The sequence below is a fragment of the Oncorhynchus tshawytscha genome, linkage group LG31 (assembly GCF_018296145.1).
Source record: "Oncorhynchus tshawytscha isolate Ot180627B linkage group LG31, Otsh_v2.0, whole genome shotgun sequence".
In the NCBI taxonomy this organism is placed as follows: domain Eukaryota; kingdom Metazoa; phylum Chordata; class Actinopteri; order Salmoniformes; family Salmonidae; genus Oncorhynchus; species Oncorhynchus tshawytscha.
This window is the reverse complement of record NC_056459.1, coordinates 20,903,752-20,926,349: the sequence shown is the minus strand read 5'-3', so window position 1 is coordinate 20,926,349 and position 22,598 is coordinate 20,903,752. Positions and strand designations below refer to the sequence as shown.

The 22,598-nt window shown below is 41.8% G+C and overlaps 1 protein-coding gene across 1 annotated transcript in view; it reads left to right on the top strand.

Annotated features, from left to right (window-relative positions):
• The window catches only part of trpn1 (transient receptor potential cation channel, subfamily N, member 1), a 49,219-nt gene extending 26,707 nt beyond the window's left edge, over nt 1-22,512 (top strand). Inside the window, exons 24-30 of the mRNA XM_042310103.1 lie at nt 7,320-7,517; nt 10,845-11,054; nt 14,720-15,174; nt 17,016-17,438; nt 19,071-19,528; nt 20,193-20,339; nt 20,628-22,512. Of these exons, the coding sequence (XP_042166037.1) occupies nt 7,320-7,517; nt 10,845-11,054; nt 14,720-15,174; nt 17,016-17,438; nt 19,071-19,528; nt 20,193-20,339; nt 20,628-20,800 (2,064 nt within the window). The 3' untranslated portion in view covers nt 20,801-22,512. The remainder of the gene's footprint in view (nt 1-7,319; nt 7,518-10,844; nt 11,055-14,719; nt 15,175-17,015; nt 17,439-19,070; nt 19,529-20,192; nt 20,340-20,627) is intronic.
• The last annotated feature ends 86 nt before the right edge of the window (nt 22,513-22,598 follow it).

Here is a 22,598-nt window from a genome sequence, read left to right as displayed (position 1 = left end):
TTATGTATTTGTCTTCAAGTTAATATATGCTTACGGCAAGCAAGGGGAAGATATCAAAATAGGGGCATTGGGGAATAATAACAAATTGTACGGAATACATTTGTACTGTAGTGAAGCCGTCTCTTGAGTAATGCAAGGTCTCTTTCATGATCACATGAAACGTTAATTGCTATGGAAATGCTAGGATATGTAATTATGGTAATTATGATGCAACTATGATGGTGATAAGATATGGATTACAATTATGAATATTAATTATGAATATTAAGGCTATACACACTACATGTTACACACATAGACACTGAAACATGCAAATTGGCAGAGTTATTATTTATTTGGACATCACACATTATAGTCTTACTCTTATACAGACATCATACACACTCTCATTATATCATATCCAATATCGTACACATCAACCTACTCAGATTTGTTACACACATAATTTGTCTCAATTTTCTAACATCTGTGGCATTGTCTCACAGGCAAGGGAATAAAAAAAATATTGCTAGAACCTATTTCTTTAATTCTAAATATCAGACATTTGAAAGCTCTAGTTTTGACCTTCATAATGCCTCTAAGGCAATAACTTTACAAGCACTAATTATGGTCAATTTAGCCTGAGAATGGTATCTAGTTATGGTAAGGGGTGTAATAAGTATAGCTAGTTATAATTGTAACGGTTTGGCAGATTATTAAAAAAAGATCAGTCTTTAGATGGCTAAAAGAAAAGGAATATAGCATATACTGTTTACAGGAAACTCACTCTACATCCTTAGATGAAGTTGTGTGGAATAAGGAATCGGGTGGTGAAATAATTTTCTGTCATGGACAAAGGAACTCAAAGGGGGTGATGATATTAATTAACAAAAATTTCGATCTGAATGTGCAAATAATCAGGAATGATTCGCAAGGAAGGTGGATCCTTTTGAATATGAAATTGGATGAAAAAGAGATTTGGCTCATTAATCTATATGTTCCAAATCAGGATTATCCACACTTCTTCGAAAAAACATTTATACCAATTTATTGAACTTACATGCAACAAATTATCTAATCATTATGGTAGGAGACTATAACACAGTGTTAAGTACCTCAATGGACCGTAAAGGTAATCACTCTACAAACTATCATCACCGTGCCCTTAAGGAAATCACAAATATTATGGACACATTAGAAATAGTGAATATTTGGAGACTACAAAACCCCGACCTAGTGAGATATACATGGAGGAGACTTAATCAAGCTAGTCGTCTTGACTACTTTCTTGTATCTTTCTCTCTTGCATCAAAGGTTAAAAAAGTTTTAATAGGAGACAGAATGCAATCGGATCATCATCTAATTGGCATTCACATAACTCTTATAGATTTTCCACATGGACAGGGATATTGAAATGTAATCAAAGTTTACTGGAGGACAACTTATTTTTAACTAAGACAAAATCATTTATAACTGAATTTTTCCAGTATAATATTGGTTCAGGAAATCCTCTTATTGTTTGGGATACCTTTAAATGTACATTCAGGGGTCATTCAATTCAATATTCATCAATAATAATAATAATAATTTTTAAAAAGCAGTTTCTGGCTAAAGAAACAAGACTAACAAGGGACATCCATAAACTAATAGTACAGGTAGATAGCAATAAAAATACTACAGAGATACAAAATAAGTTAGAGGAAAAACTAAGAACATATGGAGAAAAATGCACACAATTCTTCCTGAATCTCCAATACAGGAAAGCTAACAATAAGAATTTGCAGAAACTCATTACTGAAGACAGAGTCATCTATGATTCTCCGAATGAGGAAGCTAATTATTTTAGGCAGATGTTCTCTTTTCCGTCTCATCCTCTCCCACTGAATGAAGATTATGGTAAGGAATTATTTCCAAATAATATAAAAAATGGAAAATTAACAAATGTACAGAAAGATCAGTGCGAAGGCCAAATTACAGAGGAAGAACATTTTTGAGGCTATTAAATCCTTTCAGTCTGGAAAAACCCCAGGGCTTGATGGCATACCGGTAGAGGTATATCAAGTATTTTTTGATATACATAAAGCTCCATTGTTAGATTGTTTTAACTACTCCTATAGAAATGGTAGTCTGTCACGTACTCAGCGGGAAGGTCTGATTTTTCTATTATTAAAGCAAGACCCAGATAGCAAATATAAAGACCCGGTCTATCTAAAAAAACTGGAGGCCACTTACACTTCAATGTTGTAATGCAAAAATACTAAAATGCATAGCACTCAGAATTAAAAGGGTTTTACCAGGTATTATTCATCCTGATCAGACAGTTTTTTTACATGGACGATACATTGGAGATAATGTACGACAAATACTAGAAATAATAGAACATTATGAAACATATAAGAAGCCAGGAATGGTATTTATAGCGGATATTGAAAAGGCATTTATAAAGTAAGACTGGATTTTATTTATAAATGCCTGGATTTTTTCAATTTCGGTAATTCTCTTATAAAATGGGTAAAAATAATGTATAGCAACCCCAGGTGTAAAATAGTAAGTAACGGCTACTTCTCAGAGAGTTTTGAATTGTCAAGAGGAGTTAAACAAGGATGTCCGCTGTCACCATATCTATTCGTTGTGGCCATCGAAATGCTAGCTAATCAGATCCAATAACAACATTAGAGGATTAGAAATCCAAGGCTTAATAACAAAGGTATGCCGATGACTCAAGTTTTATGTTAAGTCCGCAAGCCCTGCAATGTCTCATTAAAGATAACTTTTCTGTACTCTCTGGACTAAAACCTAATTATGATAAGTGTACAATATTACGTATTGGATCCTTAAAAAATAAAACTTTTACATTACCTTGTAGCTTACCTATAAAATGGGATGATGGTGAAGTAGACATACTCGGTATTCATATCACAAAAGATATAAATAAGCTCTCCACCATGAATTTCAATAGAAAACATGTAAAAATAGACAAGATCCTGCAACCATGGAGAGGTAAATACCTGTCTATTTATGGAAAAATTGCCCTGATTAAGTCCTTAGTCATATCTCAGTTTATTCACTTACTTATGGCGCTGCTTACTCCTGATGATTAGTTTTTCAAATCATATGAGCAAAAAATATTTAGCTTTATCTCGGACGCTAAACCAGACAAAATAAAAATGAGCCTATCTATATAATGAATATGAATTGGGTGGGTTGAGATTATTAAATATAAAAGCACTAAACCTCTCTCTAAAAGCTTCACTCATTCAAAAGTTTTGTTTGAACCCTAAATGGTTCTCAAGTAAATTAATAAGAAAAGTTCATCCATTGTTTAAAATTGCATTTTTGCCTTTGTGCAGATTGCCATGTCTCATTTTCGATTAATTGAAAATGATACTTTTTTCCAAGTATCTGTCTTTTTCAAACAAGCATTGCAGAGCTGGCTACAATTTCAATTCCATCCCTCTGAAAAGATAGAACAAATATTAAGGCTGAACTCAAATGTACTGGTTGATAAAATACCTATATTTATGGGAAAGATGTTTGAAAAGGGTATTTTGTTCTTAAATGATATTGTAAATTGTAATGGTAGAGTTATGTTCTTCATGGAGTTATCAGAATTGTGCGGGAAGGTCTGCTCAATCCACGAGTTCAACCAATTGTTTACAGCATTTTCCCAAAAATGGAGGAGTCGGGTGGCAGCGGGAAGAGGTAGGGAACTGGTCTGTCTGCCCAATATAAAGGATCAAAACTGGGTAGGAATAAAAATAGCATAAATAGGAAAGTATACCAGTTTCATTTGAGGACCAGGATGTTGACAACTGTGCCATACAGGATTGCAAAAGAGTTGGGAAGAGATTTTTGCAATCTGTAAATTCTATTCGATGAGAGATTGAAATTGTACGTTAAACATCATAGCATAGTTGAAAGATATGTGTTGCGTAGAAACACGAAGTGGGTTGCCAGCAGAGATAGATAGGATGGGCTGATGGAAGCTGTGGGTTGGGATGTGGAATTGGAGAAAAGTGGGAGTGGAGTTGCTGTGTGAGAGAGAGAATGATGGGATGGACTGAGGGAAGCTGAGGGTTGGTATGTGGAATTGTAGACAAGTGGGAGTGGAGTTGCTGTGTGAGAGAGAGAATGATGGTCAAAAGATAAAGGGGGAAAAAGTCTAAATAAAACATAATTAAAGTACATTTGAATGACACTAAGTAGCAGCGTTTTTACAACTAATGCCAGTTTGCCTGAGGCTGATGCCGTGCAGGTGTTTGTACACATGCATATACACACACTCTCATTGAAATAAACACATACAAGAACACACACATACATGTAATAGTGCCAGACATGCACACAAAGATATAAAGTAGGCATTGCTGTTATGATTTCAGTTGTCCTTGATGTCCATTGTTTTAAATGTATTATTTTTTTGCATTATTGTTTGCTGATTGGGTCTGTCTTTTCCTTTTTTCTCTTTAGTTCATTCTCTTGGTTGTTGGTGCATTGGGGGGTTCTTGGGGGTGGGGAATGGAATTTATTTTATTTTATTTATATTTATTTTTATTCCGGGGTGGGGGGGCTGTGGTAGGGGTGGTGAATGGTTGAGGGACAGCTATTGGGGAACTGTGGGGGGATCTTGGAGGGTTCGGGTTTCACAAGATTGTGATCATGAAAAAGGAAATGATGACATATATTTTATATCACTATCATGCACACACACTCTCATACATAAGGGTGGCTCTGTTGTGGAAAGACTTAAACATGTTTGATAGTGGTAGTAGACACCCTCACACATAAGGATGGCTCTGTTGTGGAAAGACTTAAACATGTTTGATAGTGGTAGTAGACACCCTCACACATAAGGATGGCTCTGTTGTGGAAAGACTTAAACATGTTTGATAGTGGTAGTAGACACCCTCACACATAAGGATGGCTCTGTTGTGGAAAGACTGATACATGTTTGATAGTGGTAGTAGACACCCTCACACATAAGGATGGCTCTGTTGCAGAAAGACTGATACATGTTTGATAGTGGTAGTAGACACCCTCACACATAAGGATGGCTCTGTTGCAGAAAGACTGATACATGTTTGATAGTGGTAGTAGACACCCTCACACATAAGGATGGCTCTGTTGCAGAAAGACTGATACATGTTTGATAGTGGTAGTAGACACCCTCACACATAAGGATGGCTCTGTTGCAGAAAGGCTGATACATGTTTGATAGTGGTAGTAGACACCCTCACACATAAGGATGGCTCTGTTGCAGAAAGACTGATACATGTTTGATAGTGGTAGTAGACACCCTCATACATAAGGATGGCTCTGTTGCAGAAAGGCTGATACATGTTTGATAGTGGTAGTAGACACCCTCACACATAAGGATGGCTCTGTTGCAGAAAGACTGATACATGTTTGATAGTGGTAGTAGACACCCTCACACATAAGGATGGCTCTGTTGCAGAAAGGCTGATACATGTTTGATAGTGGTAGTAGACACCCTCACACATAAGGATGGCTCTGTTGCAGAAAGACTGATACATGTTTGATAGTGGTAGTAGACACCCTCACACATAAGGATGGCTCTGTTGCAGAAAGACTGATACATGTTTGATAGTGGTAGTAGACACCTCACACATAAGGATGGCTCTGTTGCAGAAAGACTGATACATGTTTGATAGTGGTAGTAGACACCCTCACACATAAGGATGGCTCTGTTGCAGAAAGACTGATACATGTTTGATAGTGGTAGTAGACACCCTCACACATAAGGATGGCTCTGTTGCAGAAAGACTGATACATGTTTGATAGTGGTAGTAGACACCCTCACACATAAGGATGGCTCTGTTGCAGAAAGACTGATACATGTTTGATAGTGGTAGTAGACACTCTCATACATAAGGATGGCTCTGTTGTGTAAAGACTGATACATGTTTGATAGTAGTAGTAGACACTCTCATACATAAGGATGGCTCTGTTGTGGAAAGACTGATACATGTTTGATAGTGGTAGTAGACACTCTCATACATAAGGATGACTCTGTTGCAGAAAGACTGATACATGTTTGATAGTAGTAGTAGACACCCTCACACATAAGGATGGCTCTGTTGTGTAAAGACTGATACATGTCTGATAGTGTCTTGATGCTGTATGGTTTGTCCATCATGTTCTAATACTTTAATGTCACCCCTTCCTTGTGTTTTATGTAACAAATAACAAATAAAAGAGAAAATATCATTTTTTAAAAACCCGATGGCCACTCTGACAGAGCTCCAGAGTTCCTCTGTGGAGATGGGAGAACCTCCCAGAAGGACAACCGTCTCTGCAGCACTCCACCAATCAGGCCTTTATGGTAGAGTGGCCAGATGGAAGCCACTCCTCAGTAAAAGGCACATTACAGCCCGCTTTGCCAAAAGGTACCTAAAGGACTCTTAGACCATGAGAAACAAGATTCTCTGGCCTGATGAAACCGAGATTGAATTATTTGGCCTTAATGCCAAGTGTCATGTCTGGAGGAGACCTGGCACCATCCCTACGGTGAAGCATAAGCATGGCAGCATCATGCTGTGGGGATGTTTTTCAGCGACAGGGACTGGGAGACTAGTCAGGATCGAGGGAAAAATGAATGGAGCAAAGTACAGAGAGATCCTTGATGAAAACCTGCTCCCGGGCACTCAGGTCTTCAGACTGGGGCTAAGGTTCACCTTCCAACAGGACAACGACTCTAAGCACACAGCCAAGCCAACGCAGGAGCGGCTTCAGAACAAGTCTCTGAATGTCCTTGAGTGTCCAGCCAGAGCCTGGACTTGAACCCGATTGAACATCTCTGGAGAGACCTGAAAATAGCTGTGCAGTGACACTCCCCATCCAACCTCATAGAGCTTGAGAAGATCTGCAGAGAAGAATGAAAGAAACTCCCCAAATACAGGTGTGCCAAGCTTGTAGCGTCATATCCAAGAAGACTTGAGGCTGTAATCGCTGCCAAAGGTGCGGGTCTGAATACTTATGTAAATGTGATATTTCAATGTTTTATGTTTAATAAATTAGCAAAAAAATAAATGTTTTTGTTTTGTCATTATGGGGTATTGTGTGTAGATTGATGAGGAATAAAAACAATGTAATCCAATTTAGAATAAGGCTGTAACGTAACAAAATGTGGAAAAAATCAAGTGGTCTGAATACTTTCTGAATGCATTTTACATGTGTATGCATTTGTGCAAGGGTTTATGTGTAAATGTTTTTGTTCATGTACACATTTTGCAAGCTTGTGTGTGAGCATATGTGTACGGTATATATTTGTGGGGATCTGTCAGACTGACCGTCCTCCTGTCCCTCCCCCTTCTCCTCAGGGCTCCACCCCCCTTCACCTGGCGGCCCAGAGTGGTCACATGTCTGTGGTGGGGCTACTGCTGAGCCGCTCCAGCTCTCTGCTGCACCTGAGGGACAAGCAGGGCCGCACCTGTCTGCACCTGGCCTCCGCCAGCGGCCACGTGGCCATGGTCAGAGTGCTGCTGGGCCAGGGGGCCGAGATCAACCACACCGAAGAGGTGAGACTGACCTGGAGATGGAGATGTTATGTGGAGAATTTGTGGATGTTATGGAAACATTATGGAGAGAGTATGAGGATGTAAGGACATGTAATGGAAACATTATGGGGGTGTTATGAGGATGTAAGGAGATGTAATGGAAACATTATGGGGGTGTTATGAGGATGTAAGGAGATGTTATGGAAACATTATGGGGAGAGTATGAGGATGTCAGGGGATGTTATGGGGAGAGTATGATGATGTTAGGGAAACATTATGGGGAGAGTATGAGGATGTAAGGACATGTAATGGAAACATTATGGGGGTGTTATGAGGATGTAAGGACATGTTATGGAAACATTATGGGGAGAGTATGAGGATGTCAGGGGATGTTATGGGGAGAGTATGATGATGTTATGAGGATGTCAGGGGATGTTATGGAAACATTATGGGGAGAGTATGATGATGTAAGGGAATGTTATGGAAACATTATGGGGAGAGTATGATGATGTAAGGGAATGTTATGGAAACATTATGGGGAGAGTATGAGGATGTTATGGAAACATTATGGGGAGAGTATGATGATGTAAGGGAATGTTATGGAAACATTATGGGGAGAGTATGATGATGTTATGAGGATGTAAGGGAATGTTATGAGGATGTAAGGAGATGTAATGGAAACATTATGGGGGTGTTATGAGGATGTAAGGACATGTTATGGAAACATTATGGGGAGAGTATGAGGATGTCAGGGGATGTTATGGGGAGAGTATGATGATGTTAGGGAAACATTATGGGGAGAGTATGAGGATGTAAGGACATGTAATGGAAACATTATGAGGATGTAAGGACATGTTATGGAAACATTATGGGGAGAGTATGAGGATGTCAGGGGATGTTATGGGGAGAGTATGATGATGTTATGGAAACATTATGAGGATGTCAGGGGATTTTATGGAAACATTATGGGGAGAGTATGATGATGTAAGGGAATGTTATGGAAACATTATGGGGAGAGTATGAGGATGTTATGGAAACATTATGGGGAGAGTATGATGATGTTATGAGGATGTAAGGACATGTTATGGAAACATTATGAGGATGTCATTTATTTTACCTTTATTTTACTAGGCAAGTCAGTTAAGAACAAATTCTTATTTTCAATGACAGCCTAGGAACAGTGGGTTAACTGCCTGTTCAGGGGCAGAACGACAGATTTGTACCTTGTCAGCTCGGGGATTCGAACTTGCAACCTTTCTGTTACTAGTCCAATGCTCTAACCACTAGGCTACCCTAGAGGATGTTATGGAAACATTACGGAGAGAGTATGAGGAGATTATGGAAAAATTATGGGGAGAGTATGAGGATGTAAGGGAATGTAATGGGGAGAGTATGAGGATGTTATGGAAACATTATGGGGAGAGTATGAGGATGTTATGAGGACGTCAGTGGATGTTATGGGGAGAGTATGAGGATGTTATGGAAACATTATGGAAAGAGTATGAGGATATCATGAGGATGTAAGGGGATGTAATGGAAACATTATGGGGAGAGTATGAGGATGTTATGGAACATTATGGGGAGAGTATGAGGATGTCATGGAACATTATGGGGAGAGTATGAAGATGTTATGAGGATGTAAGGGGATGTTATGGAAACATGGGGAGAGTATGAGGAGGTAATGGAAACATTATGGGGAGAGTATGAGGATGTAAGGGGATGTTATGGGGAGAGTATGAGGATGTAAGGGGATGTTATGGGGAGAGTATGAGGATGTTATGGAAACATTATGGGGAGAGTATGAGGATGTCATGAGGATGTAAGGGGATGTTATGAGGAGAGTATGAGGATGTCATGAGGATGTAAGGGGATATTATGGGGAGAGTATGAGGATGTTATGGAAACATTATGGGGAGAGTATGGGGATGTCAGGGGATGTTATGGTGATGTTAGGGAAACATTATGGGGAGAGTATGAGGATGTTAGGGAAACATTATGGGGAGAGTATGAGGATGTCAGGGGATGTTATGGGGAGAGTATGAGGATGTAAGGACATGTTATGGAAACATAATGGGGAGAGTATGAGGATGTTATGGAAACATTATGGGGAGAGTATGAGGATGTCATGAGGATGTAATGGAAACATTATGGGGAAAGTTATGAGGATATGTTATGGAAACATTATGGGGAGAGTATGAGGATGTTATGGAACATTATGGGGAGAGTATGAGGATGTTATGAGGATGTAAGGGGATGTTATGGAAACATGGGGAGAGTATGAGGAGGTAATGGAAACATTATGGGGAGAGTATGAGGAGGTAATGGAAACATTATGGGGAGAGTATGAGGATGTAAGGGGATGTTATGGGGAGAGTATGAGGATGTTATGGAAACATTATGGGGAGAGTATGAGGATGTAATGGAAACATTATGGGGAAAGTATGAGGATGTTAAGGGGATGTTATAGAAACGCCATGGGGAGGGTAGAGGATATTATGGAAACATTATGGGGAGAGTAGAGGATATTATGGAAACATTATGGGGAGAGTAGAGGATATTATGGAAACATTATGGGGAGAGTAGAGGATATTATGGAAACATTATGGGGAGAGTATGAGGATGTTATAGAAACATTATGGGGAGAATATGAGGATGTTATAGAAACATTATGGGGAGAGTATGAGGATGTCATGAGGATGTAATGGAAACATTATGGGGAAAGTTATGAGGATATGTTATGGAAACATTATGGGGAGAGTATGAGGATGTTATGGAACATTATGGGGAGAGTATGAGGATGTTATGAGGATGTAAGGGGATGTTATGGAAACATGGGGAGAGTATGAGGAGGTAATGGAAACATTATGGCGAGAGTATGAGGAGGTAATGGAAACATTATGGGGAGAGTATGAGGATGTAAGGGGATGTTATGGGGAGAGTATGATGATGTTATGGAAACATTATGGGGAGAGTATGAGGATGTAATGGAAACATTATGGGGAAAGTATGAGGATGTTAAGGGGATGTTATAGAAACGCCATGGGGAGGGTAGAGGATATTATGGAAACATTATGGGGAGAGTAGAGGATATTATGGAAACATTATGGGGAGAGTAGAGGATATTATGGAAACATTATGGGGAGAGTAGAGGATATTATGGAAACATTATGGGGAGAGTATGAGGATGTTATAGAAACATTATGGGGAGAATATGAGGATGTTATAGAAACATTATGGGGAGAGTGTGACAATGTTATGAGGATGATATGGGGATGTTATGGTGACAATAATAAAAAACTATGCCAGATCACACACTAATTCCATTCACACCTGACCCCCCAATTCTAGAGTGGCTGGACCCCACTCCACTACGCAGCAAAAGCAGGCTGTCTGGACATGGTGCGGTTCCTGGTGGAGAGTGGGGCGTCGGCCAGTGTAGAGTGCCAGGGGGGACGAACACCACTGCAGTACGCTGCCGGGGATAACCACCAGGGGACGGTTAGCTTCCTGCTACGACGAAAAGAGAACAACATACTGAGACTGCTGGAGGACAGGAAGGTTGGTGTTCCTTCTCTCTTTCTGGCTGTCGTTCTGCCCTTGAGCAAGGCAGTTAACCCCCTGTTCCCTGGGCGCCGAAGACGTGGATGTCGTTTAAGGCAGCCCCCCGCACCTCTGATTCAGAGGGGTTAGGTTAAATGCGGAGACTCATTTCAGTTGAAGGCATTCAGTTGTACAACTGACTAGGTATCCCCCTTTCCCTTTCAATATTCTCCCTATACTTTCTACTTTCTTTCTAGTCTAACCACAAGATGTCAGCAAACCGCAATTTTAATAGAACAGGCACTGCCAAAACATTTTTTTAAATCAATGTTGCTGATGAGTACCTAGTTTGTGTTAGACCTGATGGTGTGTTGGTGTGTGTTGTCTGTAGTCTGTGTTTGACCTGATGGTGTGTTGGTGTGTGTTGTCTGTAGTTTGTGTTTGACCTGATGGTGTGTGTTGTCTGTAGTTTGTGTTTGACCTGATGGTGTGTGTTGTCTGTAGTTTGTGTTTGACCTGATGGTGTGATGTGGTGTGTTGTCTGTAGTTTGTGTTTGACCTGATGGTGTGATGTGGTGTGTTGTCTGTAGTTTGTGTTTGACCTGATGGTGTGTGTTGTTTGTGTTTGACATGATGGTGTGTGTTGTCTGTAGTTTGTGTTTGACCTGATGGTGTGATGTGGTGTGTTGTCTGTAGTTTGTGTTTGACCTGATGGTGTGATGTGGTGTGTTGTTTGTGTTTGACCTGATGGTGTGATGTGGTGTGTTGTCTGTAGTTTGTGTTTGAACTGATGGTGTGATGTGGTGTGTTGTCTGTAGTTTGTGTTTGACCTGATGGTGTGATGTGGTGTGTTGTTTGTGTTTGACCTGATGGTGTGATGTGGTGTGTTGTCTGTAGTTTGTGTTTGACCTGATGGTGTGATGTGGTGTGTTGTTTGTGTTTGACCTGATGGTGTGATGTGATGTGGTGTGTTGTCTGTAGTTTGTGTTTGACCTGATGGTGTGATGTGGTGTGTTGTTTGTGTTTGACCTGATGGTGTGATGTGGTGTGTTGTCTGTAGTTTGTGTTTGACCTGATGGTGTGATGTGGTGTGTTGTCTGTAGTTTGTGTTTGACCTGATGGTGTGATGTGGTGTGTTGTTTGTGTTTGACCTGATGGTGTGATGTGGTGTGTTGTTTGTGTTTGACCTGATGGTGTGATGTGGTGTGTTGTCTGTAGTTTGTGTTTGACCTGATGGTGTGATGTGGTCTGTTGTTTGTGTTTGACCTGATGGTGTGATGTGGTGTGTTGTCTGTAGTTTGTGTTTGACCTGATGGTGTGATGTGGTGTGTTGTCTGTAGTTTGTGTTTGACCTGATGGTGTGATGTGGTGTGTTGTCTGTAGTTTGTGTTTGACCTGATGGTGTGATGTGGTGTGTTGTCTGTAGTTTGTGTTTGACCTGATGGTGTGATGTGGTGTGTTGTTTGTGTTTGACCTGATGGTGTGATGTGGTGTGTTGTCTGTAGTTTGTGTTTGACCTGATGGTGTGATGTGGTGTGTTGTCTGTAGTTTGTGTTTGACCTGATGGTGTGATGTGGTGTGTTGTCTGTAGTTTGTGTTTGACCTGATGGTGTGATGTGGTGTGTTGTCTGTAGTTTGTGTTTGACCTGATGGTGTGATGTGGTGTGTTGTCTGTAGTTTGTGTTTGACCTGATGGTGTGATGTGGTGTGTTGTCTGTAGTTTGTGTTTGACCTGATGGTGTGATGTGGTGTGTTGTCTGTAGTTTGTGTTTGACCTGATGGTGTGATGTGGTGTGTTGTCTGTAGTTTGTGTTTGACCTGATGGTGTGATGTGGTGTGTTGTCTGTAGTTTGTGTTTGACCTGATGGTGTGATGTGGTGTGTTGTCTGTAGTTTGTGTTTGACCTGATGGTGTGATGTGGTGTGTTGTCTGTAGTTTGTGTTTGACCTGATGGTGTGATGTGGTGTGTTGTCTGTGTTTGACCTGATGGTGTGATGTGGTGTGTTGTCTGTAGTTTGTGTTTGACCTGATGGTGTGATGTGGTGTGTTGTCTGTAGTTTGTGTTTGACCTGATGGTGTGATGTGGTGTGTTGTCTGTAGTTTGTGTTTGACCTGATGGTGTGATGTGGTGTGTTGTCTGTAGTTTGTGTTTGACCTGATGGTGTGATGTGGTGTGTTGTCTGTAGTTTGTGTTTGACCTGATGGTGTGATGTGGTGTGTTGTCTGTAGTTTGTGTTTGACATGATGGTGTGATGTGGTGTGTTGTCTGTAGTTTGTGTTTGACCTGATGGTGTGATGTGGTATGTTGTCTGTAGTTTGTGTTTGACCTGATGGTGTGATGTGGTGTGTGATGTGGTGTGTTGTCTGTAGTTTGTGTTTGACCTGATGGTGTGATGTGGTGTGTTGTCTGTAGTTTGTGTTTGACCTGATGGTGTGATGTGGTGTGTTGTTTGTGTTTGACCTGATGGTGTGATGTGGTGTGTTGTCTGTAGTTTGTGTTTGACCTGATGGTGTGATGTGGTGTGTTGTTTGTGTTTGACCTGATGGTGTGATGTGGTGTGTTGTCTGTAGTTTGTGTTTGACCTGATGGTGTGATGTGGTGTGTTGTCTGTATTTTGTGTTTGACCTGATGGTGTGATGTGGTGTGTTGTCTGTAGTTTGTGTTTGACCTGATGGTGTGATGTGGTGTGTTGTCTGTAGTTTGTGTTTGACCTGATGGTGTGATGTGGTGTGTTGTCTGTAGTTTGTGTTTGACCTGATGGTGTGATGTGGTGTGTTGTCTGTAGTTTGTGTTTGACCTGATGGTGTGATGTGGTGTGTTGTCTGTAGTTTGTGTTTGACCTGATGGTGTGATGTGGTGTGTTGTCTGTAGTTTGTGTTTGACCTGATGGTGTGATGTGGTGTGTTGTCTGTAGTTTGTGTTTGACCTGATGGTGTGATGTGGTGTGTTGTCTGTAGTTTGTGTTTGACCTGATGGTGTGATGTGGTGTGTTGTCTGTAGTTTGTGTTTGACCTGATGGTGTGATGTGGTGTGTTGTTTGTGTTTGACCTGATGGTGTGATGTGGTGTGTTGTCTGTAGTTTGTGTTTGACCTGATGGTGTGATGTGGTGTGTAGTTTGTGTTTGACCTGATGGTGTGATGTGGTGTGTTGTCTGTAGTTTGTGTTTGACCTGATGGTGTGATGTGGTGTGTTGTCTGTAGTTTGTGTTTGACCTGATGGTGTGATGTGGTGTGTTGTCTGTAGTTTGTGTTTGACCTGATGGTGTGATGTGGTGTGTTGTCTGTAGTTTGTGTTTGACCTGATGGTGTGATGTGGTGTGTTGTCTGTAGTTTGTGTTTGACCTGATGGTGTGATGTGGTGTGTTGTCTGTAGTTTGTGTTTGACCTGATGGTGTGATGTGGTGTGTAGTTTGTGTTTGACCTGATGGTGTGATGTGGTGTGTTGTTTGTGTTTGACCTGATGGTGTGATGTGGTGTGTTGTCTGTAGTTTGTGTTTGACCTGATGGTGTGATGTGGTGTGTAGTTTGTGTTTGACCTGATGGTGTGATGTGGTGTGTTGTCTGTAGTTTGTGTTTGACCTGATGGTGTGATGTGGTGTGTAGTTTGTGTTTGACCTGATGGTGTGATGTGGTGTGTAGTTTGTGTTTGACCTGATGGTGTGATGTGGTGTGTTGTCTGTAGTTTGTGTTTGACCTGATGGTGTGTGGGAAGCTGAACTCCAACACTACTCTGGAGGAGCTAGTTCTTCACTCCGCTGCTCCCCTGGACACGGCCGTGCGTCTGTCCCGAGCCCTGGGCCTGGCCGCCCTCAGGGAGAAGGAGCGCTACGTGGACCTCCAGGCAGCAGCCCACCACTGTGAAAACCTGGCCTCCGACCTGCTCAGCATGGCCTCGACCGGGGGGAGAGGGGCCGGCGCCGTACTCAGGGCGGTGGACCATAGAGGGGCCAGCGTGCTGGACTGCCTGATCGAGGGGAGGCAGAAGGGAGTGGTGGCCCACCCGGCTGTCCAGAAGTACATGACGGAGGTGTGGTATGGCAGTCTGCAGTGGGACTCCTGGAGGATCCTGCTGCTGTTTTTTGGCCTGCTGCTCTGCCCTCCACTGTGGCTGTTCCTCTCACTGCCTCTCAAACACAGGTACAGAGTAGACTTTCATAGATAGATACAGGTTCATAGCCTTTATTAATGGGAGCCCTTTTGAGGCTAACCCACTGGACACACAACGTCATTTCAATGTGGAAATTTGGGTAATATTTGGTAGACATTGATAAATGAGATGTCAACCTTTAGTTACCAACTCAAAAAGTCAGCCAGAAGTTTGTAGAATTACCAATGTGTTATCACTGTGCTTTCAACCATCTAAAAGCAGAACCAATTTCCAATGGTAAAACAATGTCAGGGTTTTGGTTAATCTAAATGTGTTATCACTGTGCTTTCAACCATCTAAAAGCAGAAATGTCAATTTGCATTTCAAGTTTTATTTGATTTAGTCCTATTCTTTATCTTAGATTTTTGGTTGAGATGGAGATGTGAATCGAACATATCAATTACTAATTCGTAGTCAAACTGTAATTAAAGCCAGACTAAATCAGTGGCACAGATGGAACTATCCAAGCAGAAGATAAATCTCCTTTAAATGTTCATATTTGGTTGCGTTGACAACAAACACAATTCAATACCCGGTTTGCCTATAAATTAATAATTGATATGTTGGATTAACATCTCCAACTCAACCAAACATCTAAGTTCAAGAATAGGACTAAATCTAATCTTATCGAAGTTTAAATGTACTTTAAATAAAGTTTGATTTGATTTAGTCGTATTCTTTAACTTAGATCTTTGGTTGAGACGGAGACGTGACTCTAACATATTGATGATTAACTTGAAGTTTCAATTTTAAATCAACCGAAGTTTGAAACCCTAGTGCTATATGTCTTGTCTAGTTTTAGTTGAACCCTAGTGCTATATGTCTTGTCTAGTTTTAGTTGAACCCTAGTGCTATATGTCTTGTCTAGTTTTAGTTGAACCCTAGTGCTATATGTCTTGTCTAGTTTTAGTTGAACCCTAGTGCTATATGTCTTGTCTAGTTTTAGTTGAACCCTAGTGCTATATGTCTTGTCTAGTTTTAGTTGAACCCTAGTGCTATATGTCTTGTCTAGTTTTAGTTGAACCCTAGTGCTATATGTCTTGTCTAGTTTTAGTTGAACCCTAGTGCTATATGTCTTGTCTAGTTTTAGTTGAACCCTAGTGCTATATGTCTTGTCTAGTTTTAGTTGAACCCTGGGTTGAATTGAAACAATAGCTGTTGATGACTTCCCAAATGCTGTATAGAGCTAAATAGTCTCATTGATAATATATGACCTATAAAGTATGGTTACATTTAATTTGCTTTAAACCTATCTTTTGGAATAATTTAGATAGCAACAGTGAATATATTTAGTTATTAAGAGATCTCTCAATAATTGTTCTTGCGATAGCACATTGGTAGCTGTCAGTGACCAATGTCAACACTAAGCAGGGCCAGGCTTGACTTAAACCCTGCATGGGAGACCAAATAAATAGCAGGGGGGTTCTGATAATGTACATTTTTTACAATGATGACATAATCCTGTGGTTGAGATTCCACCCTCAAAACAACTGTTTCTTTTTTCAAATCCAATGTGTTTTTCACTTAGATTCCTTGTCACAATACATTGACAAATTACATTGAAACAACGTTGAGTCAACCAGTTTGTGCTGAGTGGGATGTGTTTACATTCAAACATTGTATCTCAAACTCTACCAGTTACAAAAAGAGAACTAAGACTAAGTTATTTTTGACCAATCATGAGTCAATTATTCAACAATTAACTTAAAACATAAAAACTCCTCCGGGGAATCAATGACAGTTTTGTATAATAGTTGATTGCCAGACAATATTATCTTGGGATTGAATATTGTTTTAGGATATAATGTAAAATCTTTCAAAACCACACCAGGTTCAACACCATCCCCATCGTGAAGTTCATGAGCTACCTGGTGTCCCACGTCTTTCTGCTGGCCCTCTTCATCCTCACCATCGCCTACCCCCCGCTGAATCCCATCCACCTGGGTCACCTGCTGCCTGGATGGAGTGAGTGGCTTCTGCTGGCCTGGCTGGGGGGCATGCTGGTGTCTGAGCTCACCCAGCCAGGGGAGCGCCACGGCCTAGCCTGGATCCGAGTGCTTGTCCTGGGCTTCTCCGCCGCTGCCTTGCTCTGCCATCTCCTGGCCCTGGTTCTCCAGCTCTGGCCCCCCTCCCATCTCCACTGCCTTTTCACCCGGAACGTCCTACTAGCCGTGGCAATGACTCTAGGCTTCATCCAGCTGCTGGAGTTCCTGACCTTCCACCACCTGTTCGGCCCCTGGGCCATCATCATCAGGTGAGAGAAGATCATTGGAGAAAACTATACAAGAATATCAACATGAGCATATCAACATGTCAGCAGGACTGATACTGCAACACGTTTCAACTAAACAGGTCTTCCTCTGCTCCTACAGTGCATTTGGAAAGTATTCAGACACCTAGACTTTTTCCACATTTTGTTACATTACAGCCTTATTCTAAAGTGGATTAAATAGTTTTTTCCCCTCATCAATCGACACACAATACCCGATAATGACAAAGCAAATAAAGGTTTTTAGAAATGTTTGCACATTTTTTTTAAATTAAAAAACTGAAATATTACAAAACTATTCAGATGCTTTGCTCAGTACTTTGTTGAAGCACCTGTGACAGTGATTACAGCCTGGAGTCTTCTTGGGTATGACGCTACAAGCTTGGCACACCTGTATTTGAGGAGTTTCTCCCATTATTCTCTGCAGATCCTCTCAAGCTCTGTCATGTTGGATGGGGAGCGTCGCTACACAGCTAGTTTCAAGTCTCTCCAGAGATGTTGGATCAGGTTCAAATCCGGGCTCTGGCTGGGACATTCAAGGACATTCAGAGACTTGTCCAGAAGCCACTCCTGTGTTGTCTTGGCTGTTTGTTAAAGTCATTGTCCTGTTGGAGTTCCTGAGCGCTCTGGAGCAGGTTTTCATCAAGGATTTCTCTCTACTTTGCTCCGTTCATCTTTCCCTCTATCCTGACTAGTCTCCCAGTCCCTGTCGCTGAAAAACTTCCCCACAGCATGATGCTGCCACACATGCTTCACCGTAGGAATGGTGCCAGGTTTCCTCCAGATGTGACATTTGGCCAAAGAGTTCAATCTTGGTTTAATCAGACCAGATAATCTTGTTTCTCATGGTCTGGGAGTCCTTGTGCCTTTTACTGAGGAGTGGCTTCCATCTGGCCACTCTTCCATAAAGGCCTGATTGGTGGAGTGCTTCAGAGATGGTTGTCCTTCTGGAAGGTTCTCCCATCTCCACCTCACTGACCAAGGCCCTTCTCCCCCGATTACTCAGTTTGGCCGGGCGGCCAGCTCTAGGAAGAGTTTTGGTGGTTCCAAACTTCTTCAATGCTGCAGAAATGTTTTGGTGCCTCGACACAATCCTGTCTCAGAGCTCTACGGACAATTACTTCAACCTCATGGCTTGGTTTTTTGCCTTGACATGCAATGTCAACTGTGGGACCTTACTGTGGTACAGGTGTGTGCCTTTCCAAATCATGTCCAATCAATTTAATTTACCACAGGTGGACTCCAATCAAGTTGTAGATCAATGAAAACAGGATGCACCTGAGCTCAATTTCGAGTCTCATAGGAATGGGTCTGAATACTTACATAAATAAGGTATTTCTGTTTTTTATTTTTAATAGATTTGCAAAATCTTATAGAAACCTGTTTCCCTTTGTCATTATGGGGTATTGACTGTAGATTGATGAGGGAAAAACATTATTGAATCCATTTTAGAATAAGCTGTAACGTAACAAAATGTTTAAAAAGTCATTGGCTCTGAATACTTTCCGAATGCACTGTACCTCTGTAAATATGTTTTTATTGTTCACAAATCTGCAATAAGTATTATCTGCAATAATAAGGCCTTATTTTTGTTTTTTTGTTTTCTATCCTCATCAGTGACCTGATGAAGGATCTGGGAAGGTTTGCCGTCATCCTGGCACTCTTCCACACCGCCTTCACCATGAGCTTGTGTGCCGTCTACAATGCCACCTTTGTGAAGCCAGAGACAGCAGGCCACACCCCTCGGGAGGTGTCCGTCCTGCTTTTCTTCGCCCTTTTCGGCCTGACGGAGCCTAAAGAAATGCCTACGTTGGTGGGCTCACCCCCGGCTGCCGGTGTGGTGGCCCAACTGGCGTTTGGCATCTACCTGGTGGTGACGGTGATCGTGCTGATCAACCTGCTCATTGCCATGATGAGTGACACCTACCAGCGCATTCAGGCCCGCTCGGACACTGAGTGGAAGTTTGGCCGGGCCGTGCTCATACGGGACATGAGTAGGAAGTCGGGCACGCCGTCTCCATTCAACCTCTTCACCAACCTCTTCTTCTTCGCCAAGGTGCTTTGCAAACATGGAGGTGAGTTTCATACTAGTGTTCCTACCTTGTTTAGGGAATTCATAGAGTTTTAACCACTACAAATGATTGTTTCCCAAGGAAGCAAACCATGAGTGTAATGCTACATCATGTATTATATATATACTGACGGTACAAAACATGGACACCTGCTCTTTCCATGACATTGACTGACCAGGTGAAAGCTATGATTCCTTATTGATTTATCTTGTTAAATCCACTTCAATGAAGAGGAGGAGACAGGTTAAAGAAGGATGTTTAAGCCTTGAGACAATTGAGACATGAATTGTGTATGTGTGCCATTCAGAGGTTGAATGGGCAAGACAACAGATTGAAGTACATTTGAACGGGGTATGGTAGTAGGTGCCAGGCACACTGGTTTGTGTCAACAACTGTAACGCTCCTGGGTTTTTGACGCTCAAAGGTTTCCTGTATGTATCAAGAATGGTCCATCACCCAAAGGACATCCAACCAACTTGACACAACTGTGGGAAGCATTGGAGTCAAAATGGGCCAGCATACCTATGGAACGCTTTCCACACCTTGTAGAGTCCACGCCATGACAAATTGAGTCTGTTCTGGGGGCAAAAGGTGGGGTGCATCTCAATATTAGGAAGGTATTCTTAATGTTTTGTACACTCAGTATGTGTTATGTATAACCCCACAGGTAAGATCTGCTCTACAGAGGGCCGGGACCTGATGACTGAAGAGGAGGATGCAGAGGGTCTGCCTGACCCCCGCTCTCTGGACATACCAGCTCACACCTCCCTGGGCTGGATGAGGACCAACAAAAGGACACAGATCCTACCTGAGGGTGAGGCTCTGATTGTACTGATCCATTTCAATTCACTGATTTCAATTGATTGAGATTCACATATTTCATGTATTTCAATTCACTTCAATTAACTGTTCAAAGTAATAATTTGGTTATGCGCATGTGATTTGGTGTTCTAATATTATCTGATACATACATGCATGGCACGTGAAAAAAAAATCATGTTTGAGCATCTTACATTCTTGATTCTCATGAATAGAAGTTCCAACAAACATATAGTTCCTACATTCTTGTTCCTATCTTTCAAGCTCTCTCTATGCCCCCCAGATGGCCAGGCCCAGCCCCTCTCCTCCAGCTCCAGGCTGGCTGGCCAGGTGCGTGTGGAGCAAGTGACAGACTGGGCTGTGGTAGTCCAACGCTACCTGGCGCTGAGAGGACAGGGGGACAGAGGCATGCAGGAGAGGGACCCTGGTACTGGCCCTGCCCAGCACCCTGACTGATCCAGTCCATCCGGAACCAGGACTCAGAGTCTCTGACTAACTCACCCACACCTGACTTATTATGCTGTATCCTGATTCTCCATCCTTCTCCCACAGTATGCTCTTGCACACTTTCTGTCATGGATTTAACAATATTGGAAGATCCTTCCAATGATTTATCCAATCCAATGCTTTTAAAATCCATGTCAGAAAGTCTAAGTGCACACTGTGGGAGAAGGGTGGAAAATTGGGATGCAGCCTAAGAGCCTTACCCAGCAGTATCCTTAGGACCTTAGCCATGCCTTGTCGGGACCCAGCATCTTTAGGAGCCTGCACACAGCTTAGCCCGACTCCCAGGACCCCAGCCTTGACATTAACATGAGCCTTGAATACTTACTGGACAGTATGACTCCAGCCCTGCCTTACCAATGGCCCAATTCTGCCATGGCCTACTACATCACAGCAACAACCTGTGAAACAGACCTACTAGCACCAAACACACTGCCTTTTATTATCAGCTGTCCGTGTATACATTACTCTCACTCACAATTGACCTGATTGTCCACAATGGGAAATCACTTGTGATCCAGTGCCTAGGGCCCCATTTTTCAAAAGCTATCTGATTAAATGCAAAGAAATAGAATAAAAAGAAAGGGCATATAATTTAGTTAAATGGGGACACCTGTTCTATTCGTTCCATTTCTATGCATTTAATCCTATCCGATTGCCGAAATCCGATCAGATAACTTTTGAAAAAGTTGTCCCAGGCTATGGTTTATAGTGTGTAGCTTCTGATATTGTCCAGTAGAGGTTCTTGTGAGACAACTTTCTGTCAGGGTCGTTTGATGAGCCATATGACAGACGAATGAGCCTGTAAAAACATGCGAGAGAGAAGATGTGATTTATTAGGGAAAGAGGAGACCTAGTCAGTTGCACAACTGAATGCATTCAACTGAAATGTGTCCAACACATTTAACCCAACCCCTCTGAATCAGGGGTGCAGGGGTCTGCCTTAATCGAGTTCAATGGCACCGGGGAGCAGTTGTTGGGGGTTAATGCCTTGCTCAAGGGTAGAACAGCAGATTTTTCCACCTTGCCGCTCAGGTATTCAAACAAGCCACCTTCCGGTTACTGGCCCAACACTCTTAACCGCTAGGCTATCTGCCGCACCACTATTATAGTGTAGTATTGTACTATCATCATTACTTTCATGCGACAGTGCCTTGATTATGCATGGCGTAGCATTTCATTCTAATAACACTTTTCTAGGGACAGTATTGAGAAAAAATGTGTTCTTTGACAAATGAACCTGGTGTTACTGAAACACCTGTTTATTTTGTTTACTCAATGGCAGTAGATAAGTGTCTACGTCAACTCTGCCAATTATGTGGACATGTAGTCCACATAAGCCTCCTATTTTACAATATACATTATATCATGCTTCATTCTACAGTTAAATATGTTTTTATAACATGTTTATGAATAGTGTTTATTGTAGTGATGTGTTTAGAGAAAAGTATAATTGTATTATCATGATATAACATGAGTTACTCAGTAACTCCATTACTTAATGAAAATGGTCAAACCTGTGAAATAGAGCAATAGGAGGTCAAACCAGTCTGCTTTCTCTGTCACATCATTTACTTTATTATGGGTCACTCCTTCTCCCCCTCTCTCTCTCTCTCCTCTCCCTCTCTATCTCCTCTCCCTCCCCCTCCCCTCCACCTCCCCACCCTCTTTCTCTCTCTCCTCTCCCCTCTCCCTCTCTCTCTCCTCTCCCCTCTCCCCTCCCCTCTCCCTCTCTCTCTCCTCTCCCCTC